This window comes from Geotrypetes seraphini, chromosome 18 (genome assembly GCF_902459505.1).
Source record: "Geotrypetes seraphini chromosome 18, aGeoSer1.1, whole genome shotgun sequence".
In the NCBI taxonomy this organism is placed as follows: Eukaryota; Metazoa; Chordata; class Amphibia; order Gymnophiona; family Dermophiidae; genus Geotrypetes; species Geotrypetes seraphini.
The window spans coordinates 17,145,303-17,168,887 of NC_047101.1; the positions used below are offsets into that span (position 1 = coordinate 17,145,303).

Genomic DNA, 23,585 nt, shown 5'->3' on the forward strand with positions numbered 1-23,585 from the left:
TTCGATCAAAAAAAGTTACAAGGGGGGGTGTTTCGATCAAAAAAGTTACAAGGGGGGGGTGTTTCGATCAAAAAAAGTTACAAGGGGGGGGTGTTTCGATCAAAAAAAGTTACAAGGGGGGGTGTTTCGATCAAAAAAGTTACAAGGGGGGGGTGTTTCGATCAAAAAAAGTTACAAGGGGGGGTGTTTCGATCAAAAAAAGTTACAAGGGGGGGGTGTTTCGATCAAAAAAAGTTACAAGGGGGGGTGTTTCGATCAAAAAAAGTTACAAGGGGGGGGTGTTTCGATCAAAAAAAGTTACAAGGGGGGGTGTTTCGATCAAAAAAAGTTACAAGGGGGGGGTGTTTCGATCAAAAAAAGTTAAAAGGGGGGGTGTTTCGATCAAAAAAAGTTACAAGGGGGGGGTGTTTCGATCAAAAAAAGTTACAAGGGGGGGTGTTTCGATCAAAAAAAGTTACAAGGGGGGGGTGTTTCGATCAAAAAAAGTTACAAGGGGGGGTGTTTTCGATCAAAAAAAGTTACAAGGGGGGGGTGTTTCGATCAAAAAAAGTTACAAGGGGGGGTGTTTCGATCAAAAAAAGTTACAAGGGGGGGGTGTTTCGATCAAAAAAAGTTACAAGGGGGGGGTGTTTCGATCAAAAAAAGTTACAAGGGGGGGTGTTTCGATCAAAAAAAGTTACAAGGGGGGGGTGTTTCGATCAAAAAAAGTTACAAGGGGGGGTGTTTCGATCAAAAAAAGTTACAAGGGGGGGTGTTTCGATCAAAAAAAGTTACAAGGGGGGGTGTTTCGATCAAAAAAAGTTACAAGGGGGGGGTGTTTCGATCAAAAAAAGTTACAAGGGGGGGTGTTTCGATCAAAAAAGTTACAAGGGGGGGTGTTTCGATCAAAAAAAGTTACAAGGGGGGGTGTTTCGATCAAAAAAAGTTACAAGGGGGGGTTGTTTTCGATCAAAAAAGTTACAAGGGGGGGGGTGTTTCGATCAAAAAAAGTTACTAGGGGGGTGTTTCGATCAAAAAAGTTACATAGGGGGGGTGTTTCGATCAAAAAAAGTTACAAGGGGGGTGTTCTCGATCAAAAAACGTTACAAGGGGGGGTGTTTCGATCAAAAAAAGTTACAAGGGGGGGGTGTTGTTTCGACTCAAAAAAAGTTTACAAGGGGGGTGTGTTTCGATCAAAAAAGTTACAAGGGGGGGTTTTGGTTTCGATCAAAAAAGTTACAAGGGGGGGTGTTCGATCAAAAAAGTTACAAGGGGGGGTGTTTCGATCAAAAAAGTTACAAGGGGGGGTTTGTTTTCGATCAAAAAACAGGTTACAAGGGGTGGGTGTTTCGATCAAAAAAGTTACAAGGGGGGGTGTTTCGATCAAAAAAAGTTACAAGGGGGTGTGTTTCGATCAAAAAAAGTTACAAGGGGGGGGTGTTTCGATCAAAAAAAGTTACAAGGGGGGGGGTGTTTCGATCAAAAAAAGTTACAAGGGGGGGTGTTTCGATCAAAAAAAGTTACAAGGGGGGTGTTTCGATCAAAAAAAGTTACAAGGGGGGGTGTTTCGATCAAAAAAAGTTACAAGGGGGGGTGTTTCGATCAAAAAAGTTACAAGGGGGGGTGTTTCGATCAAAAAAGTTACAAGGGGGGGGTGTTTCGATCAAAAAAAGTTACAAGGGGGGGGTGTTTCGATCAAAAAAAGTTACAAGGGGGGGGTGTTTCGATCAAAAAAAGTTACAAGGGGGGGTGTTTCGATCAAAAAAAGTTACAAGGGGGGGGTGTTTCGATCAAAAAAAGTTACAAGGGGGGGGTGTTTCGATCAAAAAAAGTTACAAGGGGGGGTGTTTCGATCAAAAAAAGTTACAAGGGGGGGGTGTTTCGATCAAAAAAAGTTACAAGGGGGGGGTGTTTCGATCAAAAAAAGTTACAAGGGGGGGTGTTTCGATCAAAAAAAGTTACAAGGGGGGGTGTTTCGATCAAAAAAAGTTACAAGGGGGGGGTTGTTTCGATCAAAAAAGTTACAAGGGGGGGGTGTTCTCGATCAAAAAAAGTTATCAAGGGGGGGGTGTTTCGATCAAAAAAGTCTACACGGGGGGGCGCTGGGTTGTTTCGATCAAAAAATGTTAAATGGGGGGGGTGTTTCGATCAAAAAAGTTACAAGGGGGGGGTGTTTCGATCAAAAAAGTTACAAGGGGGGTGTTTCGATCAAAAAAAGTTACAAGGGGTGGGGTTGTTTCGATCAAAAAAAGTTACAAGGGGGGGGTGTTTCGATCAAAAAAGTTACAAAGGGGGGGTGTTGTTTCGATCAAAAAAGTTACAAAGGGGGCGGTGTTTCGATCAAAAAAGTTACAAGGGGGGTGTTTCGATCAAAAAAAGTTACAAGGGGGGGGTTGTTTCGATCAAAAAAAGTTACAAGGGGGGGGTGTTTCGATCAAAAAAAGTTACAAGGGGGGGTGTTTCGATCAAAAAAAGTTACAAGGGGGGGGTGTTTCGATCAAAAAAAGTTACAAGGGGGGGGTGTTTCGATCAAAAAAAGTTACAAGGGGGGGGTGTTTCGATCAAAAAAAGTTACAAGGGGGGGTGTTTCGATCAAAAAAAGTTACAAGGGGGGGGTGTTTCGATCAAAAAAAGTTACAAGGGGGGGGTGTTTCGATCAAAAAAAGTTACAAGGGGGGGTGTTTCGATCAAAAAAAGTTAAAAGGGGGGGTGTTTCGATCAAAAAAGTTACAAGGGGGGGGTGTTTCGATCAAAAAAAGTTACAAGGGGGGGGTGTTTCGATCAAAAAAAGTTACAAGGGGGGGGTGTTTCGATCAAAAAAAGTTACAAGGGGGGGGTGTTTCGATCAAAAAAAGTTACAAGGGGGGGGTGTTTCGATCAAAAAAAGTTAAAAGGGGGGGTGTTTCGATCAAAAAAAGTTACAAGGGGGGGGTGTTTCGATCAAAAAAAGTTACAAGGGGGGGTGTTTCGATCAAAAAAAGTTACAAGGGGGGGGTGTTTCGATCAAAAAAAGTTACAAGGGGGGGGTGTTTCGATCAAAAAAAGTTACAAGGGGGGGGTGTTTCGATCAAAAAAAGTTACAAGGGGGGGGTGTTTCGATCAAAAAAAGTTACAAGGGGGGGGTGTTTCGATCAAAAAAAGTTACAAGGGGGGGTGTTTCGATCAAAAAAAGTTACAAGGGGGGGTGTTTCGATCAAAAAAAGTTACAAGGGGGGGGTGTTTCGATCAAAAAAAGTTACAAGGGGGGGGTGTTTCGATCAAAAAAGTTACAAGGGGGGGGTGTTTCGATCAAAAAAAGTTACAAGGGGGGGTGTTTCGATCAAAAAAAGTTACAAGGGGGGGTGTTTCGATCAAAAAAAGTTACAAGGGGGGGGTGTTTCGATCAAAAAAAGTTACAAGGGGGGGGTGTTTCGATCAAAAAAAGTTAAAAGGGGGGGGTGTTTCGATCAAAAAAAGTTACAAGGGGGGGGTGTTTCGATCAAAAAAAGTTACAAGGGGGGGTGTTTCGATCAAAAAAAGTTACAAGGGGGGGGTGTTTCGATCAAAAAAAGTTAAAAGGGGGGGTGTTTCGATCAAAAAAAGTTAAAAGGGGGGGTGTTTCGATCAAAAAAAGTTAAAAGGGGGGGTGTTTCGATCAAAAAAAGTTACAAGGGGGGGTGTTTCGATCAAAAAAAGTTACAAGGGGGGGGTGTTTCGATCAAAAAAAGTTACAAGGGGGGGGTGTTTCGATCAAAAAAAGTTACAAGGGGGGGTGTTTCGATCAAAAAAAGTTACAAGGGGGGGTGTTTCGATCAAAAAAAGTTACAAGGGGGGGGTGTTTCGATCAAAAAAAGTTACAAGGGGGGGTGTTTCGATCAAAAAAAGTTACAAGGGGGGGGTGTTTCGATCAAAAAAAGTTACAAGGGGGGGGTGTTTCGATCAAAAAAGTTACAAGGGGGGGGTGTTTCGATCAAAAAAGTTACAAGGGGGGTGTGTTTCGATCAAAAAAAGTTACAAGGGGGGGTGTTTCGATCAAAAAAAGTTACAAGGGGGGGTGTTTCGATCAAAAAAAGTTACAAGGGGGGGTGTGTTTCGATCAAAAAAAGTTACAAGGGGGGGGTGTTTCGATCAAAAAAAAGTTACAAGGGGGGGGTGTTTCGATCAAAAAAAGTTACAAGGGGGGGTGTTTCGATCAAAAAAAGTTAAAAGGGGGGGGTGTTTCGATCAAAAAAGTTACAAGGGGGGGTGTTTCGATCAAAAAAGTTAAAAGGGGGGTTGTTTTCGATCAAAAAAAGTTACAATGGGGGGGTGTTTCGATCAAAAAAGTTACAAGGGGGGGGTGTTTCGATCAAAAAAGTTACAAGGGGGGGTGTTTCGATCAAAAAAAGTTACAAGGGGGGGTGTTTCGATCAAAAAAAGTTACAAGGGGGGGGTGTTTCGATCAAAAAAAGTTACAAGGGGGGGTGTTTCGATCAAAAAAAGTTACAAGGGGGGGGTGTTTCGATCAAAAAAAGTTACAAGGGGGGGGTGTTTCGATCAAAAAAAGTTACAAGGGGGGGGTGTTTCGATCAAAAAAAGTTACAAGGGGGGGTGTTTCGATCAAAAAAGTTACAAGGGGGGGGTGTTTCGATCAAAAAAGTTACAAGGGGGGGGTGTTTCGATCAAAAAAAGTTACAAGGGGGGGGTGTTTCGATCAAAAAAGTTACAAGGGGGGGTGTTTCGATCAAAAAAGTTACAAGGGGGGGTGTTTCGATCAAAAAAAGTTACAAGGGGGGGGTGTTTCGATCAAAAAAAGTTACAAGGGGGGGTGTTTCGATCAAAAAAAGTTACAAGGGGGGGGTGTTTCGATCAAAAAAAGTTACAAGGGGGGGGTGTTTCGATCAAAAAAAGTTACAAGGGGGGGGTGTTTCGATCAAAAAAAGTTACAAGGGGGGGTGTTTCGATCAAAAAAAGTTACAAGGGGGGGTGTTTCGATCAAAAAAAGTTACAAGGGGGGGGTGTTTCGATCAAAAAAGTTACAAGGGGGGGTGTTTCGATCAAAAAAAGTTACAAGGGGGGGTGTTTCGATCAAAAAAAGTTACAAGGGGGGGGTGTTTCGATCAAAAAAAGTTACAAGGGGGGGGTGTTTCGATCAAAAAAAAGTTACAAGGGGGGGGTGTTTCGATCAAAAAAAGTTACAAGGGGGGGTGTTTCGATCAAAAAAAGTTACAAGGGGGGGTGTTTCGATCAAAAAAAGTTACAAGGGGGGGTGTTTCGATCAAAAAAAGTTACAAGGGGGGGGTGTTTCGATCAAAAAAGTTACAAGGGGGGGTGTTTCGATCAAAAAAAGTTAAAAGGGGGGGGTGTTTCGATCAAAAAAAGTTACAAGGGAGGGGTGTTAAAGTTACAAGGGGGGGTGTTTCGATCAAAAAAGTTACAAGGGGGGTGTTTCGATCAAAAAAGTTACAAGGGGGGTGTGTTTCGATCAAAAAAAGTTACAAGGGGGGGGGTGTTTCGATCAAAAAAAGTTACAAGGGGAGTTGTTTCGATCAAAAAAAAGTTACAAGGGGGGGTATTACGATAAAAAAAAGTTACAAGGGGGGGTATTACGATAAAAAAAGTTACAAGGGGGGTATTACGATAAAAAAACGTTACAAGGATAAAAAAACGTTACAAGGGGGGGTATTACGATAAATAAAAGTTACAAGGGGGGGTATGACAATAAAAAAAAGTTACAAGGGGGGTTATGACGATAAAAAAAGTTACAAGGGGGGTATTACGATAAAAAAAAGTTACAAGGGGAGGTATTACGATAAAAAAAGTTACAAAGTGGGTGTATGACGATAAAAAAAAGGTACAAGGGGGGGTATTACGATAAAAAAAGTTACAAGGGGGCGGTATTACGATAAAAAAAGTTACAAGGGAGGGTATTACGATAAAAAAGTTACAAGGGGGGGGTATTACGATAAAAAAAGTTACAAGGGGGGGTATGACGATAAAAAAAGTTACAAGGGGGGGTATTACGATAAAAAAAGTTACAAGGGTGGGTATGACGATAAAAAAGTTACAAGGGGGGTATGACGATAAAAAAAGTTACAAGGGGGGGGTATGACGATAAAAAAAGTTACAAGGGGGGATATGACGATAAAAAAAGTTACAAGGGGGTATTACGATAAAAAAGTTACAAGGGGGGTATTACGATAAAAAAAAGTACAAGGGGGGGTATTACGATAAAAAAGTTACAAGGGGGGTATTACGATAAAAAAAAGTACAAGGGGGGGTATTACGATAAAAAAAGGTACAAGGGGGGGTATTACGATAAAAAAGGGTACCATTTACCGAATTTAGCCCTATGAGTTTAACACCCTTTAATAAAAGGGCCCTTAAAAGTGATATATCAAGCTTTCTACTGATCTCATACCTCATTCTCATTGTTCTTTTGTATGGCTGTCAGCGGGATGATATTGTTGACCAAGAATCTTAGCTATATCATAGAGCCAATTCCTGGGAGTCAAACGGAGCATCGAATCTACAGAGCTAAGCACCTAAAGCTTCAAGGTGGGACTTGTGGGCATCAACATCCTGAAGCTCCTACAGCAGACTGGGCAACTGTATTTGTATCTTCTGTGGAGTTGGGGCATCACCGGGTGAGTAGTATAGGGGTCTGAGAGGTTCTAGAGAACAGTGATAGGCATGAGAACATGTGGAGAGGAGATAGAAAGTCTATAGAGATTTGTATTCACGTCAAGAGGCCTTCTAGTAGTCCAAGTGATTGACTCCCAACAATCATTTGGAAGTCCTACATCTGGGGAATGAGAAAAAGGAACATTGTGAGTATTATTTTTTTTAAAGTACTTATCTCTCCCTTCCCTACCTGGGATTCAAGTTCAAATCTCATCTCCAGTCTTAAGTTACCTGGAGTTAGTTAGCCTTGTAAGCACAGAAAAATCAATTACTTTCCCTGAGACTGCACCAGGTGTATGAGCTGAAAAAGAGGGCCCCAGTGCTTTTTCCTTTTTACCTTTTTGCTTGATGCACTTTGATTTGTTGAGCTCGCTCAACCAAACTGCATCAAACAAAAAGTAAACCCCCCAAATTTAAAAAGTAGGGCTCTTGGGCTGGGGATTCTCCAAACCCCCTGAAGGCCCTGATAATACTGATCGGGATTTGATTGACTGTTGCCTGCTCCACCAGTCAAATTCAGAGCAGTGCCCTCGGGGTTTTTAGGAGCGAATCCCCCGACCTCACAACACTGGGTGCCACAGAGACATTTAAGTTCCAGTGTTACACCGTTGATATTTTTTAGCAGAACTTCAGACTTTCCAACTTGAATGTTTAAATTATGATTTGTCTTTGCTTCTTTCTAAAACGCTGCTTCACACCATCTCTACTTTTGCTTAATTTCCATGTAGGTTAAGAGGGAAGATTTACAGAGTATGAAATATGTGGAACTTTTCTTGGTAGCAGATTATACGGAGGTAAAAGGAAAAGTGACAAAATATTATTTTATTTACTTTTGAGTTTCATTGGCTGAACCTGTGAATTTATGAGTTCTGGTCAACCTGAGATATGTGTGGATTAGCAGGGAAGGGAATACAGCTGGATTTAAGCATAGAGAAACTAATCACATGCCTAGGGCACAAGTGTTCCCAGGGGCCAGTTTGATGTGCTTCAGTTAGCTTCCTGTCTATTATTTAATCAGACCCTGGTGTGAGTGAGATGCCCAGTATCTGGTTATGGGTGTGTGAATGGGCAGGACATCCATGGTGTTGTATGGTTCCTGTGACCCATGCCCTTGCTACCCAGCAATTTGACCCTGCCACAAAGAGAAAGAGAGACAATGATGGCATATGTCCTTATCAGGTTGGCCCATCTATGCCATTTACTTAGGGTTACCAGACCATCCAGGAAAATGAGGGATTTCCAAGACCCGACAGTGTGTCCAGGTTCTGGAAGTCCCTGAGCTCGGGGCTGCGTCTGGAGGCCCTCTGCGCGGGCATCAGTGCCATGATGTCATACACGTGTGCGCATGTGCATAACATCATCACGTCGATGACCTTCCAGACCTCGGGGAAGGAGACGGGAGGTTCAACTGGGGGCAGAACAAGGTAGAACGGGGCAGACTGGGGCAAGGTCAGGTGCCTTCTTTTTTTTTTTTTTTTTTTTTAGAGGAAATATAACAATTCTACATCTACTATGCTCTACAATTTCCACCTCTTCTGTAGAAATCCATTAAGCTTGTCCTGTACTTTCTTGAATTCAGCTACAGTACTTGTCTCCAGTCTCCACCTCCATGGAAGAGGGTGGGAAGGCAGAGAGGGGACTGATGGGGAGGGGGGAGAAGAGGCATTTGTGGGGGCAGCATTGGGGTCTTATATTTAAAAAAAAGACAAGAAAAATACATATGCAGGCCCTGGCCCGATATTCAGTCAGGACCCGCATAAGCTCCGGGTGGCCAGGCCGTCCACACTTAGCCCGCAATTCCAGTTCCGATGCCCAGATATGGCCCGTCATTGAATATTGCGGGCTAAATCACATGGTAACGGTTAGCATAAAAAAAAACAACAACACTGACCACTGCTGGTTGGACATCGGGGGAATGTCTCTGTGCATCTGTTGTAAGGTTGGTCAGGGAGTGGGTAATGGTCTCTATCCTAAGAAACGTCTATTTAGGAGTTAAAATGCTTGCAGTATGGAAAGATATGTAAAAATGTCCATTCATATTGCCTTGCACATCAATTCTCTAACATTCTGCCAATAAAGCCAATGCTGGACTAGCAGTTTGCTGTGAAAAGATAACATATACATAGTAACATAGTAGATGATGGCAGATAAAGACCCGAATGGTCCATCCAGTCTGCCCAACCTGATTCAATTTAAATTTTTTCTTCTTAGCTATTACTGGGCAAGAATCCAAAGCTCTACCCAGTACTGTGCTTGGGCTCCAACTGCTGAAGTCTCCGTCATAGCTCACTCCAGCTAATCTACATCCTACCAGCCATTGAAGCCCTCCCGAGCCCATCCTCCCCCAAACGGCCATATACAGACACAGACCGTGCAAGTCTGCTCAGTACTGGCCTTAGTTCAATATTTAATATTATTTTCTGATTCTAAATCCTTTGTGTTCATCCCACGCTTCTTTGAGTGTTGCTGATATATATTAAAAGTTTACAAAAAAGATTTTTAATCGATGGACACAGTTATAATGCTGAATTGATTGAATAACGTTAGATTTATTAATTAGGAAGAAGCATCATGAACTGTTTACTATAGAGATAGAATTATTTTTAATGTAATACAACATAACATAAAATAAAATAAATTAAATAAAGACACCAGCTAATTAATTAAGGGAAGGGAAGGAGGTTTGGTATAAATGATTATTGAAATGTAACAGAATACGGACCTGGAATAACGTATGTTATGGGAGGTCCTAGGCACTGAGATCTGTTTATCATGTATGATATACCTTCCTCTTAGTTCATTGAGGGGTTGTTAATTTAAGTGCTTATTTAATTGATAAAAATGGTATGATGAATCTGTTTATAAAAAGTGAAGTGGATGGCACAAAGTACAAAACAACAACTTATATATGAAACAATTTAATAATTTCATATAACCCTATTTGTTCATAGTTATTCCTGTTACTGAAGTGCCAGGAAGAGAGCGAACGTATGAATGGTTAAATAGCATGCAGCTAGCCCAGGGATCTCAAAGTCCTTCCTTGAGGGCCGCAAAGTCCTTCCTTGAGGGCCGCAATCCAGTTGGGTTTTCAGGATTTCCCCAATGAATATGCATTGAAAGCAGTGCATGCACATAGATCTCATGCATATTCATTGGGGAAATCCTGAAAACCCGACTGGATTCCGGCCCTCAAGGAAGGACTTTGAGACCCCCTGAGCTAGCCAGTCTTGCCGTTGACGGGGAAGGCAGTGGCACAGATTCTTTGCTGGCTGAGAGCGCATTTGGATGTCTTCCTGCAGCTCTCCTCCCAGAGCTATTGGAAAGAGCAAAAAGGTTACCAAGTGCTTATTAATAGCGTATGTATTTAATATAGGTAGATTTGCAAAACTGCATAATATATCGGAAAATACTAGCACCTGATCACTGCTTCCCGAATGTGCGCAAACTCAGGATAACCTGTGCCCACTTCCCATCATACGTGTTTGGAAGAAGGAGCAGCGCTTTGACCATCAAACAAGGGACCTGAGCTCTTTGCGTGTGGCCGCAGTAACCGTTCCTCTCTCCCTGTGTTTAGTTTCAGAAACATGGCTCTGATTATGAAAGAACGAAGCATAAAATGGTAGAGGTGGCCAATTATTTAGACAAGGTGAGAGCCGGGGTGCAAGGTGTTGGATAAGATCTTGTTGGGGCTCATTCAGGGTTATTGTGTGTGTCGGAAGTTAAAACATTCCGGAGGGGTGGGGGGGGGGGGGAACGGACAGTTTTGAACAATATCCACTCAATGCAAAGTCTGTGGGTTCTTTAATGCATGGATATTGCACCTGTTCTGAAAAGAGAGGTATATGTGCACTTTCTCTTTGAACATTGACTTGAGACAACATACCTATAGAGATCTACTTCTGTTTGTTTGTTTTGGGGTGAGTACTCTTTTGTCTTGAAGTTAATGCTCATAGGTTTGAACAAGGTCTTGGGCATCATCATTGATTCCACATTGTCCTTCAATGACCACCTCCAATCCTTGGTAAAAAAATGCTTTTTCAGCCTTCACATGCTGAGGAAAGTTAGATCCTGCTTCCATCAAAAACATTTTACCCTCCTTGTCCAATCCATCATCCTCTCCAGATTGGACTATTGCAACTCTATCTACTTAAGCCTAACTAAGAAAAACCTCCACAGACTCCAACGGATTCAGAATGTCGCAGCCAAGCTCATCTTCGCTAAAAGTAAATTTGACCATGTCTCCCCGCTCCTGGCCAAGCTCTACTGGCTTCCAATAATCGCCAGGGTCCACTATAAATGCGCCTGTTTAACTTTCAAAATCCTATATGGTATCTTCCCTCCCTTTATCCCTCTTGGAATTCCTCAAACCCTAATACCACCAGATCCTCCCACAAATTAAAACTATCCTTCCCCTCGCTAAAAGGCATTTCCCACACAGGAAAGCTAGGGACCTCCCTCCACTTCAAAATCACTGAGCTCTGGAACAACTTTACCTCCCCTCTTCGGAACTTGAGCTCTCTCCAAGTTTTCCGCAAACATCTGAAAACCTGGCTTTTCTCAAAAAATGTAAGTCTTCCTCCAACTTAGGAATCAAGGAAACTCTTATATCTTGGCATCCCAAGTCCTCTAAATTTTCTTCCCACTTCTACCTCTAACCCTCTGTTGTAGTTCCTTCCTATTTCTCCTACTGTAAACCGTGTCGAGCTCTACGAACGTGGAGATGATGCGGTATACAAACCTAAGGATTAGATTAGATTAGATTATCTACTCCCATTATTTCCCTTCCATGACCTGGATATGCTCTTGGGACCATAAGAACATTAGAAGTGTTTTTCGAAACATGGACCGTGTCAGGTCCCGGTTTATTAACCCATAGTGGGCTACATTTTTTGGATACGAACTGTCTATTGATTCAGATTAAAGGCCTGGTATTTTGTACATCAGATCTGCAGTTCTCTATTTTAGTTTGTTTGACATATTACTGCACTTCTGTTGGATTTTTTTGTTTAGGCTTAGCCAGTGTATCACAGAATGAAGTCAGTCATTCTCTTCTATTTAAGGGTCAAGCTAAGGCCAGGAGCAAGAAAATTGTATCTTATTTTATTTTCTTTTAAAAGAATTATAAAGAAATTCAAGAAACATTATCAAAGGCAATATGAGTATATCAAAGGCAGGAAATAAAAAAAATAACAAGTGTAGCTTCTTAATGGATACATTGTTTCATTCTACCTTTCAATCTTTCAGTTCTACAAATCTCTGAATATCCGCATAGCCCTGGTTGGCCTGGAAGTCTGGACCGATGGGGATAAGTGTAATGTGTCTGAAAATCCCTACTCTACGCTCTGGTCCTTTCTAGACTGGAAGCGCAAGCTCCTTGCATACAGAAAGCATGACAATGCCCAACTGATCACGTAAGTCTCTTGGGGGCAGGTTCTCCAGACGGGTTAGTTTTGTGCACTTGATTTCGAAGCTTTTTTTTTCTCCACCCCTACTTTTTGTACATTTCTACGATGAAGACAGGCACTAGCTTATTCTGGCAGTTTTTTTATGTCAGCTGAATATTTGAAAGCATTGGCAACTGGATCTGTTGAATCCTTAGAAATTAGTTTTGCACGTACCATGACAGGGTCAAAACACACTCCTAATAAGGGGTAGGCAATTCTGGTCCTCGAGAGCCGGAGCCAGGTCAGGTTTTCAGGATATCCACAATGAATATGTACGAGATGGATTTGCAATCACTGCCTCCTTCAGATGCAAATCTATCTCATGCATGCTTATTGTGGATATCCTGAAAACCTGGCTCCGGCTCTTGAGGACTAGAATTGCCTACCCCTGTCATAAACCAAAGGCATGTGGCATATGATCTCAGTCTTGCAAATGCATTGCTAACGCTCGCTATAGTACTTGCAGTCAGTGGCGTAGTATAACCGCCCCGGATGCCATCTTGGTGGGGGTTCCAGCACCTCTCCCCCCCCCCCATGCCATGCTTGTGCCTTCCCTGCCCCTGTATCTCTTTAAAGCTTCACCAGCATGAGCAACTACTCAGGCCTGCTGCTCGCGTGGGCCTGGTGCCCTCTGAAATCACTTCTGGGTCACGGGGCCAGGAAGTGATGTCGTAGGGAAGCTGCTTGCGCTGGCGAATATTTAAAGAGGTGCGGAGGTGAGAAGGGAGGGCACAAGGGTGGCATGTGAGGTGTGAAAGGATTGGGGAGTGGGGGAGGCACCTCCTACCCCCTCATTATGCCACTGCATTATGCCACAGAGAGCTTCTTTCTGGATTGTTATGTTGTGGACCTCTTGATCTTTTATAAGGTTAAAAAGAGTAAAGGGATTTGGATTTAGCTCGTGCATTTTTCAGGTAAATTACGTTCCATCTACAGGAGGTATTTTTATCTGTGGATGGAGGGCTTACAATCTGGAAGGGCAATCTTAACATATACACCTTCAATTACATGTCACTTGCATATGTAAGTGTAGTGAAAAGTGATTCTTATGTGTGCAAGCACCCCAAGTGCTATTCTGTAAGGACGTGCATAGCTGCGAGGTGGTGTAGATGCGGGGAGAGCATGAGCGGGGCTAGAATGGGTCTCTTAGGTGCCTAACATGCAGAATACTGTAAGTTATGCACCCAAAGATTTGCCGTCCAATTAGAATCAAAATGTGCCTCCAGATTATACCAGACTGAGGCTGGCGCACAGGAGCCGAGCTCAGCGTTTTACAACTAAGGCTGGAGCTGATATCTTCTTTTTAAAGAGAAGAAAACTATTGTGTCTGGCATGAGGAAGGGCTTGGTTTGGGATTAAAATTTGCAGCAGCGATGTCCAGCTGGCATCACTGCAGGTGTCTAACTTTTAGGTATGCCAATGGCACACCCAGAAGAAGGCACCTACATCTAGACTTGCCCCTGAGGCAATTGAGAGTTAAGACTGAGCATTGAGAGGGGCGGTGGTGGGATTTGAACCCTAGCCTTCCTGGTTCTTAGTCTGCTACTTTATTAGACTACTTCTCCATGTCTCCTGTGGTGTGGTAAGGGAGTTGCAAGGGGGGGGGGTGTCCAGCCTAGGCAGGGTCTTCCTAAGGGCACGGCACCTCTCCTCCTCTCCGTCCCCCCTCTCCCGCTCCTCTCCTTGCCCTGTGCGCGCACCCCTTGCCTTCCCCTGCACCTTTTTTCCTGCCCGCATTGGCACTATCGCAGCTGCCGCTTCTGGGACCCGCACCTAGGAAGTGACATCAAAGGGCGAGCGGACACCGACGCAGGCGTGCTGCTCTCGCCGGAGAAGTTTAAAAAGGTACAGGGAAAGTGAAGGAGGTGTGCGGGGTGGGGGGGGGAGTCACTGCCCCCGGCGTCGCTCACCTTTACTACGCCACTGCTCCTGTGCCCAAGCTCCACATATTTAGTGATAAATGGGAATTACCAAGGTGTAAAGCCAAGGATCTTCTCTTTTTCATGGATCTGATAGCAAGAACTAGCAGACAATTTTACAGTTATTTTTATAAGGAAATATTAGTGGTTTCGGATATAGGGGTGACTGGGTAGGGAGGAGCATATTCGGCAGCGTTAATTACTCTGCTGAAAGGTAGAACCCATTGAATATGTCACGATAAAGAGAAACTTCAGATTGGAAGGGTGTATCTGGAGGATGTTGATGAAGATACTTAGAACAGGGCATCATTGACTCTCTTTATCATTTGACCAAACAGCACAATAGTTCAAATTAAATTTTCTGTGAGAGTATAGCCCAAACTTTAGATCGGAAGGGTTCTTCAGACTAAAAGGGACGACAGGTACGAGGGGGCACTCAGAGAAACTGAAGGGAGATAGGTTCAAATCAAATGCAAGGAAATTTTTCTTCACCCAAAGGGTCGTGGACAAATGGAATGCGCTCCCGGAGGAAGTGATCCGGCAGAGTACAGTACAGGGATTCAAACAGGGATTGGACAGATTCCTGAGGGAAAAGGGGATCGTGGGGTACTGAGGGAGGTGCTGGGGTGTTGCATAAGTATAGACAGCTCACCAGGTCGTGCAGGTGCAAGGCCGGAGGGTTAGGACATTGATGGGAAGATAGGACTTCGATGAGAAACCTAGGGGGCAAGGGGGCCCCTTCTGGTGATTAAGGCAGGTCATGACCTGTTGGGCCACCGCGGGGGCGGACTGCTGGGCGGGATGGACCTCTGGTCTGACCCGGCAGAGGCACTGCTTATGTTCTTATGTTCTTATACCGCCACAATCTTGCGACTTCTAGGCGGTTTACAATCAAGAGTGCTGGACGTTCAGCGAAATACAATAAGTAGATATTCAGAGGAAATACAGAGATCAGAGACCTCAGGAGGCAACTCTTACCCTCCTAACTCTCTTCACGGTATATAATACAATGTTTATAGATCCTCAGAAGTACCACCTATCACTCATCCAAATTCATTGTGTCAGGCTTTATGTACTACTTCCTCACCGGATCTTCCATACTTTGCTATTAAATTTATACATACTTTTTTCCACTTTAGTGTATACATAGCTTAAAGCTTGCGGTCATGCTTTCAGGGATTTATACCGCCAACATGTTTCACCCGAAGGGGTTTTATCAAGGCACCATATCCCTAATAGAATCAAAACAAACATTTTAATAATCGCATATCTAAACTATGTTACTATCTTACACTTAGTTAACTACCGTATCCCAACACCGTGGGACCACTTTTTACAGATGGTTCTTTAATAAAAAAAATGCACAAAGACATTCAAACCTTTCAGCATACCTTTCTAAAGCTTAACGCCGCTGTACCTGACCACTGAATAGTTAGATATGTGAGTATTAAAATGTTTGTTTTGATTCTATTAGGGATATGGTGCCTGGGTGAAACATGTTGGCGGTATAAATCCCCAAAAGCATGACCACAATTTCTTTTTTTTAATTTTTTAATTTATCATTTTAATACATCCTATATACAAAGATGTTTAAAGGAAATACAGAAATATAATACTCTCTTAGTCATAATACAAACTAAGAATTTTAATTTAAATATCCATAATAAATCATCTAATACAGTCCACAACCTAGAGAGAAGAGACAAGATGAAAATAAACCCCTCGGGAAAGGGGAATAAACCCCTCGGGAAAGGGGAATGCATGACCACAATTTCTAAGCTATTTATACACTAAGGTGGAAAAAAGTATTTATAAATCTAATAGCAAAGTATGGAAGATCCGGTGAGGAAGTAGTGCATAAAGCCTGACACAATGAACTTGGATGAGTGATAGGTGGTATTTCTGAGGATCTATAAACGTTGTATTATATATACTGTGAAGAGAGTTAGGAGGAGTAAGAGAATATTTACCCTTCCGATCTAAAGTTTGGGTTGTACTCTCACAGAAAATTTAACTTGAACTATTGTACTGTTTGGTCAAATGATAAAGAGAGAAAGTCAGTGAAGCCCTGTCCTAAGTATCTTCATCAACATTCGTATCTTTGCTAAAATAATCCTTTTCATTTTCTACCTGTGTTAGGGCTCTCTCGGGCCTGCGAGCCCCTTTCCTCCCATGGACAGGCTTCCAGAGCGTTCTAATGAGAAGAAACCGTTGGCTTGTCTTGTAAAAGCTTTCCTTGTTGGTTCTTTCAGCGGCCAGACCTTCCATGGCACGACGATTGGATTAGCTCCTCTCATGGCGATGTGTTCCGTGTACCAGTCTGGGGGTGTTAACATGGTAAGTGGCCTCTACGGAGCCCTTTCATTTGGACCTAAATTGATCCATTTTGGTCCTATTAGAAATGTTCCAACCTTCAGAGACGGGATCCTCAAGAGAGGACCATCAAGTCCAAACTTCTTCCAGGTGCCTAACAGATGCGTCGGGGGAAGATGAAAAGGAACTTTGAATCTGTGGTCAGTTCTACAGGAATTAAATTTCCTTCCCAATCCCCAAATACTGTAGTAATTGGCACAGAACTGCTGAATTAGCTTCCGCTTTGTGCTACTAAGCCATTTGGGTTAGGGTTACCAGATTTTGCATCTGGAAAGAGAGGAGGCGTGGCCCCGCCCTACTCCGCCCCCAACCCTCACCCCACGCAAGCCTCATCTCTTCGGGCCGAGTCTGGAGTGCATCTGCGCAGATACAAAGTGATGGCATTGCATGCATGCGCAGATGCACTCCACATCTGGCCCCGATCTCAACAGCTTTTCAAAACCCGGACGGGCACCCGGACAGTCCTCTATAAAGAGGAGGCAGCAGGGAGGGTACCACAATGAGAACAGGAGAAGGGACTGAGGCCTTGTAGGATACCTAAAAAAAACCTGAAAATACAGATATCAATCCTCCAAGCAGGAAACAGTATATGGTGGTTATTTTTACATTTATTTATTGGGATTTCTTTACCACCTTTTTTGAAGAGTTAAACTTGCTGAGTAGAGGAAGTTGCTATTAATGAAGTGGTAGCTTTTTTTTTTTTTTGTAAGGCAACACAACCCCACGTTGAACCAAAGGGACTAAACACATCAGCCTCTAGAATAATAGTTGTTTATTCAAACATAACATAAAAAACATAACACATAGAGAATATAAACCTGATATAGAATCCTTCCACCTTTAATCCGATTAATCACTCTTAAATGCCGAAGATATGCACATAAATTATATTATTCGATAAGTTACATGTGTAATGGTGAGTGCGCTGTGACAGGAACTCCAGTGGTTGGGAAGCAAAGCCAGTGCCGTACAGCTTTCTATGATCTGTGTCCTGTATTTGGCACAATAGAGCAGGCTGGACTGGAGTTGGTTTTGACAGTGATTCTAGTATTTGGGAAGTAGGACCTCGGTGCAGGGCAGACTCCTTGTTATGGTCCGAGCCCTGAAAATAGCAAGAACAGATCCGAATCAAGTATCGTATTGCATGCTATGAGCATGGGTCCCGTATAGCTCAATGAGGGAGGGGAAGACATTGTAAAGTAGAACTTGGCGAGTAAAATGTGGTAATAATACTGCTGGATTGTTGGTTCAATAACAATTTGATAATGAATGTGAGTGTTGGATAGGCTGTATATTTTATTTATTTTTATTTCTTTTATACCGCTATACCGTGAAGTTCGAAGTGGTTTACAATAAAGATACATTTTGACAGTACATGGGATGCAAACGGTTTACATCCGTACATGGGGTGTAAGTGGTTTACAGTAAATATACATTTTGTCAGTACATGGGATACAAGTGGGTTACAATACAAGTGGTTTACAATAAAGATTTTGTCAGTGCATTTTGTCAGTGCATGGGGTGCAGGTGGGTTACAATAAGGATTTGTTTTGTCAGTGCATGGGGTGCAGGTAGGTTACAGTAAAGAGACATTATGTCAGTACATGAGATTCATGGTGGAAAGTATAAGTTAGTTTAGAACCTTGGATTGGGGGCGAGGTGTGGAAGAGGGTCGTGGCGAGGAAGAGTTGGGTTTGGGAATTTAGAATTTGTTAAACAGTTGAGTTTTCAGGGATTTTCTAAAGTCTGCGTATGTAGTGGCCTCAAGTATGGATTTTATATGTTATTCTATGTGAGATCGGCAGCCAATGTGCTTCTTTTAAATGTGGAGTGACATGATCATATTTTTGGGAGTTAGTAATAATTTTTATTGCTGTGTTTTGTATGATTTTTATTGCTGTGTTTTGTATGATTTTTATTGCTGTGTTTTGTATGATTTTTATTGCTTTGTTTTGTATGATTTTTATTGCTGTGTTTTGTATGATTTTTATTGCTTTGTTTTGTATGATTTTTATTGCTGTGTTTTGTATGATTTGTAACCTTTGTATTTCTTTCTGAGTTATGCCCTGATATAATGTATTGCAGCAATCCAGCCTGGAGATTATCAAAGAGTGTATTAAGATATTAAGAGCTTTAGGTTCTAAAACTCATCCCCGTCATCATTTGTATTGCCCTTCTATATACCTTTCCTAATTCTGCTATATCTTTCTTGAATTGCGGTGACCAGAATTGCACTGTGTTCAAGGTACAGTTGGAGCATGCAGTGATTTAAAGACATTATAACATTGCCATCCGTTCCTTTTGTAACAGTTGCTGATATTCTAATTGCTTTCTTAGCCACTGCTGCACACTGAGTAGAGTTGCTTACTGGCTCCAGAATTTTAGGGCAGGTTGATCCAGTGCTGAACCTGGAGTCTTGCTTCTCCTAGAGAATGATATAGCAACGATAAAAGCAACGATAAAAGCAAGAACTCAATTCAAATTCTATTGTCTACTATTTAAAGAAACCCATGGTACTGCCCCCAGCTACCTAAACAACCGCCTACACCGCTACCACTCACCCAGATCTAGGAGAACTCAGAACCTATTCACCTTCCCCCCTCATAATGGTACCCGACGTAAGAAACTTTACGACAGCCTTCTAGCGACACAGGCAGCGAAAATTGACCCCCACCATCACCAAACTGATGATCAAAACAACAGACATCAAAGTGTTTCGAAAAGAAATCAAAACAGTTCTATTAAAAAAAACACATCCTTACTCACTAATCTCCTCCCACTCGTACATGCTTTCTCCCCCGCGAATAGCACATTAGTCAATCCCTCGAACCATGCCTACCAAAAAATATTCAGATTCCTAAATAAGCATCTACCACATGTATCCAACAAACTTTTTCCTTCAATGTTAGGTAATCTTCTTCTATTACTCGAATATATTGTTTTTCTCCACTGTATCCTGTAAGTACTTGAATCTTTAATATGTAATTCCATCGGAAAAATCCAGATATCTTCTAAATTGTAATTCTCAACTGTATCATGTAATGTACATGAATCATTGTTATATAATTATCTCGGTAATGTCCAGATATCTTCTAATTTGTAATCCGCTTAGAACCGCAAGGCACAAGCGGAATAGAAATCACTAATGTAATGTAATGTAATATAGGGCAGGGGTGTCAAAGTCCCTCCTCGAGGGCCGCAGTCCAGTCGGGTTTACAGGATTTCCCCCCATGAATATGCACGAGATCTATTTGCGTGCACTGCTTTCATTGTATGCTAATAGATCTCATGCTTATTCATGGGGGAAATCCTGAAAACCTGACTGGATTGCGGCCCTCGAGGAGGGACTTTGACACCCCTGATATAGGGGATCTGAAATCCAAGTCCCTGCATGCAACAGAGGAATTTCTGGAGCCAGCTGGCAACTCTGCTCCCCGTCAGCTTTTCAAGAATCTTCAGATTACACCAGCTGTTCAGGAGTTGCAGCTACCAAACCACTTTTACATTAATAGGAAACGTGGTGTAGGGAATAAAACAAACCAGAAACCTACAGGCGTAAACAAGATTAGAAGCAGAGATTGCGTAAAAGTTCTGTTTCTGTGCTTTTTACATCCTGGCACAGAAAGACTTTGCGCAACCCTGTCGGCAGAAGGAAGTCATTCTTCTTCACGTGCAGATTAAAATGCAGCATCCTCTAATATCTGGCAAGAGCGCAGTTCTGTTAATGGTGCAGAGAGGCCAGTTCCTATTATGTTCCAAGAGAAAAGGGGAGCTATCTTGGCCTTAACATGCAACTGGATGTTATTTATGAGACCAAATCCTCTTCCAGCAGCCCTAATGTGCTAAGCCAAGTGATTTCCTCATAGACACAAAGGAAGCAACGCTATAAGGGGTCACCTAAGTTAAGCAGTATTCTATGCTCATATATGCATTTATATTGTACTAGTCTTTAAGCCCGTTACATTAACGGGTGCTAGAACATATGTGTGTGTGTCTGTCTTTCTTTCTCTCTCTCCTTAGCCGCTTTCTTTCTTTCTGCCTTTCTTTTTCCTTGGCTGTCCATCACCACCCCTTGCCTGCTCCCCCTGTCCATTTTCCCTTCCTTTTACCTCCACTGTGTCCACCACCACCCCTTCACTGCTCTCCTTATGCAGCAGCAGCCCTTCTCCCTTTGTTTTACCTCCCCCTGTCCAGTAGCACCTCTTTCCTTCTCCCCCTGTCCAACATTAGTCCTCCGTTCCTTTTTCTTCACCTCCCCTGTCCATCAGCATCTCTTTCCTTCTCCCCCTGTCCAGCAGTAGGCATCCCTTCCTTTTTTATCCTCCCTCCTCCTTCTTATCCCTATGATACTCTTACCTTGCTCTGCCCCTGATCAGAGGTTCCCGACAGCTGCCCAGTTGCACCCATTGGAAAAGTTCCCACTGCCGCATCCCGTACCCCTCCTAATGCGGCTCCTGCTGTCCTTTGTCTGTCTCTGTCCTGGCCCCCTTTGCCTGTCTGTCTTTCTGTGTATCTCCCTGCCCCTGTGTGTTTCTTCTTTTCTTTCTGTCTCCCTTCCTCCCTCTGTCTGTCTGTCCAAAGTAGCATTTCATCCCCCTCCATTTCCTTCCCCCACACCAGTTCCCTGTGCACCTGCCCCTGTGTCTTTCTTATTTTCTTTGTGTTTCCCTTCCTCTCTCTGTCTGTCTGTCCAAAGCAGCATTCCCTTCCCCTCCATTTCCCCCCCCCCTCAAAGCAGCATTCCATCCCCCTCCATTTCCCTCCCCCCACACCAGTTCCCTGTGCACCTGCCCCTGTGTCTTTGTGTTTCCCTTCCTCTCTCTGTCTGTCTGTCCAAAGCAGCATTCCATCCCCCTCCATTTCCCTCTCCCCACACCAGTTCCCTGTGCACCTGCCCCTGTGTCTTTCTTATTTTCTTTGTGTTTCCCTTCCTCTCTCTGTCTGTCTGTCCAAAGCAGCATTCCCTTCCCCTCCATTTCCCTCCCCCCCAGTTCCCTGTGCAGCAGCATTAGCGTTTCCTCTACCCCCCCTTTCCCTTCCCGCGGTCCGGACTACAAAGGTGTTGATTCCAGCAGCGCTTGCATCAGTCTCCACATGCTGCTTCGGGCCCTTCTACTGCCCTGATTTACTCTGGCATGTCCCTGATGACATCATCAGAGACGCGGCAGAGCAAATCAGGGCAGTAGAAGGGCCCGAAGCAGCGTGTGAAGACTGATGCATACGCTGCTGGAATCGCCATTCGGGCCCGCGGGAAGAGAAGGGGGTGGGCGGCAAAGGAGAAACGGAGATCGGCGGCGGCGGCAGGAGGAACGGAGATCGTCGTCTGACTGCGGTCCGGCTTGTGGAGGCGATAGGCTGGTGACGTATTAGCGCGCATGCGCACTCCTTCGGCCACAGACCTACAGCGCACAGAACACACAAATAGGAGTGCGCATGCGCGGCTAGCTCTTTATTATATTAGATAAACACATATCCACTTCAGCGACAGAAATTCAACTTCTTGAGATTCTTTTTTTTAAAAAAAAAATTATTAAATGTTACAAAAAATAAAAAATAAACCCCAACAACAACAACCCAGGTAACAGAAAAGGGAAGAAAAACAAAAAACAAAAAAACAACCCAACACAAAAAGTTTTGTCCACAACAAGGTTAGCATTAAAGGTTCACAGAAAAAAAGAATATAAAAATAAATCACATTACATAAAGATCAGAGCAGGCAAAACATTATCAAACCCTATTCCCTAGGTAAATTTGGTTCTTTATCATAAGAACATAAGAAGTTGCCTCCGCTGAGGCAGACCAGAGGTCTATCCTGCCCAGCGGTCCGCTCTCGCGGCGGCCCATCAGGCCTAATTGCCTGAACAGTGTCCCTGACTAATTTTGTAACTGCCTCTAATCCTCTAATCCTATCCCTATTACCTACCTCTACTCCTATCTGTACCCCTCAATCCCTTTGTCCTCCAGGTACCTGTCCAGACCTTCTTTGAAGCAATAAATAATAATAATAATAATAACTTTATTCTTATATACTGCCAACAATCTTGCGACTTCTAGGCGGTTTACAATAAAGAGAAACTGTACATACAGCGAATTAACGGGTATAGCATTGTACATCTGGTAATTCCAACATTAATAATATTAACAACAGTTTGTGTGCTGCAAGACCAGGAAGTGCCATGCTGCTAACACAAAATTTAGAAATATTCCATGAATTGAATGGTGTGTTCATGGTTAGTGATTAGGGTTGGGGTTTACAATTTACAGGGTCGGGTATGTGGTGGTATTATGAGGGGGGCTGATGTTCTGGTTCGCTACCTAGGTATTTCAAGAACAGGTAGGTTTTTAGGTGTTTCCTGAATTCGCCATAGTTGTTTGTGTGTGCAATTAGTTCTTCTAAGTCTTTACCCCATGTGGCTGCCTGGTACGATAGCAGTTGTTGATGGTATCTCTTATATTTACACCCTCAAGCCGGAGGGGAGACAAATTTCAGGATTCTAAATGTACTGGATCCAAGAAAGTAATTTCAAAGGGAGCCAAGACTGTGCGAGAAACAGGTTAGAATAGTTGCTCGAGCCGCTGAAGATTTTAAAGAGGTATTGGGAGGCATGGAAGGGAGGTTGCAATTGTGACATGGGGGGTCAGAGTAGTGCCAGCGCTCCCACCGAGATGGCGCCTGGGGTGGTCCCCCCTCCCCTCCCCCCCCCCCCACTATGCCACTGGGGAAAGGCACCAGACTGAAATTTTGGCACCCTTTATCACCAGTGCCCTGGGCCAGGGTCTCGCCTGGTCTATGGGCTGAGCCAGCCCTGGGCCTCAGAGAACTGCCCCTTTATAGAATTTTGCTGAAAATGGAAAATATCCTCCATCACATCAGGCCTTCTGAAACAGTACTGTTTCATTAAGGGCACCTTTCTCTGCTCTGCAAGTTTAAAACCCTGAAAATTGGGTGCCAGGTGGCAGTTATATTAGGGAGTCGGAGAAGGTACTCCCCTTTCTCTGAGACTCGTCTGCTCTGGATTAAAATTCTTTCTTGCATTGGATTGTCTGCTGTCCACAGCTGAGCTGAAAGATCCTTTAGGCGCTTTAAAACATGAAGTGAATCTAATCTCTGCAATAGGAGTCGGAGTTTAAAATGCAGAACAGGTGCTGTTGGGGAGCCATGCTTTCCTTATCCCTCTGCATGTCTCCATCCCTCCCATCAATACACACAAAAGCTAACAAAGATATA

At 43.3% G+C, this 23,585-nt stretch overlaps 1 protein-coding gene across 1 annotated transcript in view; it reads left to right on the forward strand.

The window, feature by feature from the left end:
• ADAM19 (ADAM metallopeptidase domain 19) overlaps window positions 1-23,585 on the forward strand; it is an 89,944-nt gene that overhangs the window by 36,528 nt on the left and 29,831 nt on the right. The window contains exons 6-10 of the mRNA XM_033927324.1: window positions 6,392-6,584; window positions 7,350-7,415; window positions 10,196-10,267; window positions 11,866-12,032; window positions 16,237-16,321. Of these exons, the coding sequence (XP_033783215.1) occupies window positions 6,392-6,584; window positions 7,350-7,415; window positions 10,196-10,267; window positions 11,866-12,032; window positions 16,237-16,321 (583 nt within the window). The remainder of the gene's footprint in view (window positions 1-6,391; window positions 6,585-7,349; window positions 7,416-10,195; window positions 10,268-11,865; window positions 12,033-16,236; window positions 16,322-23,585) is intronic.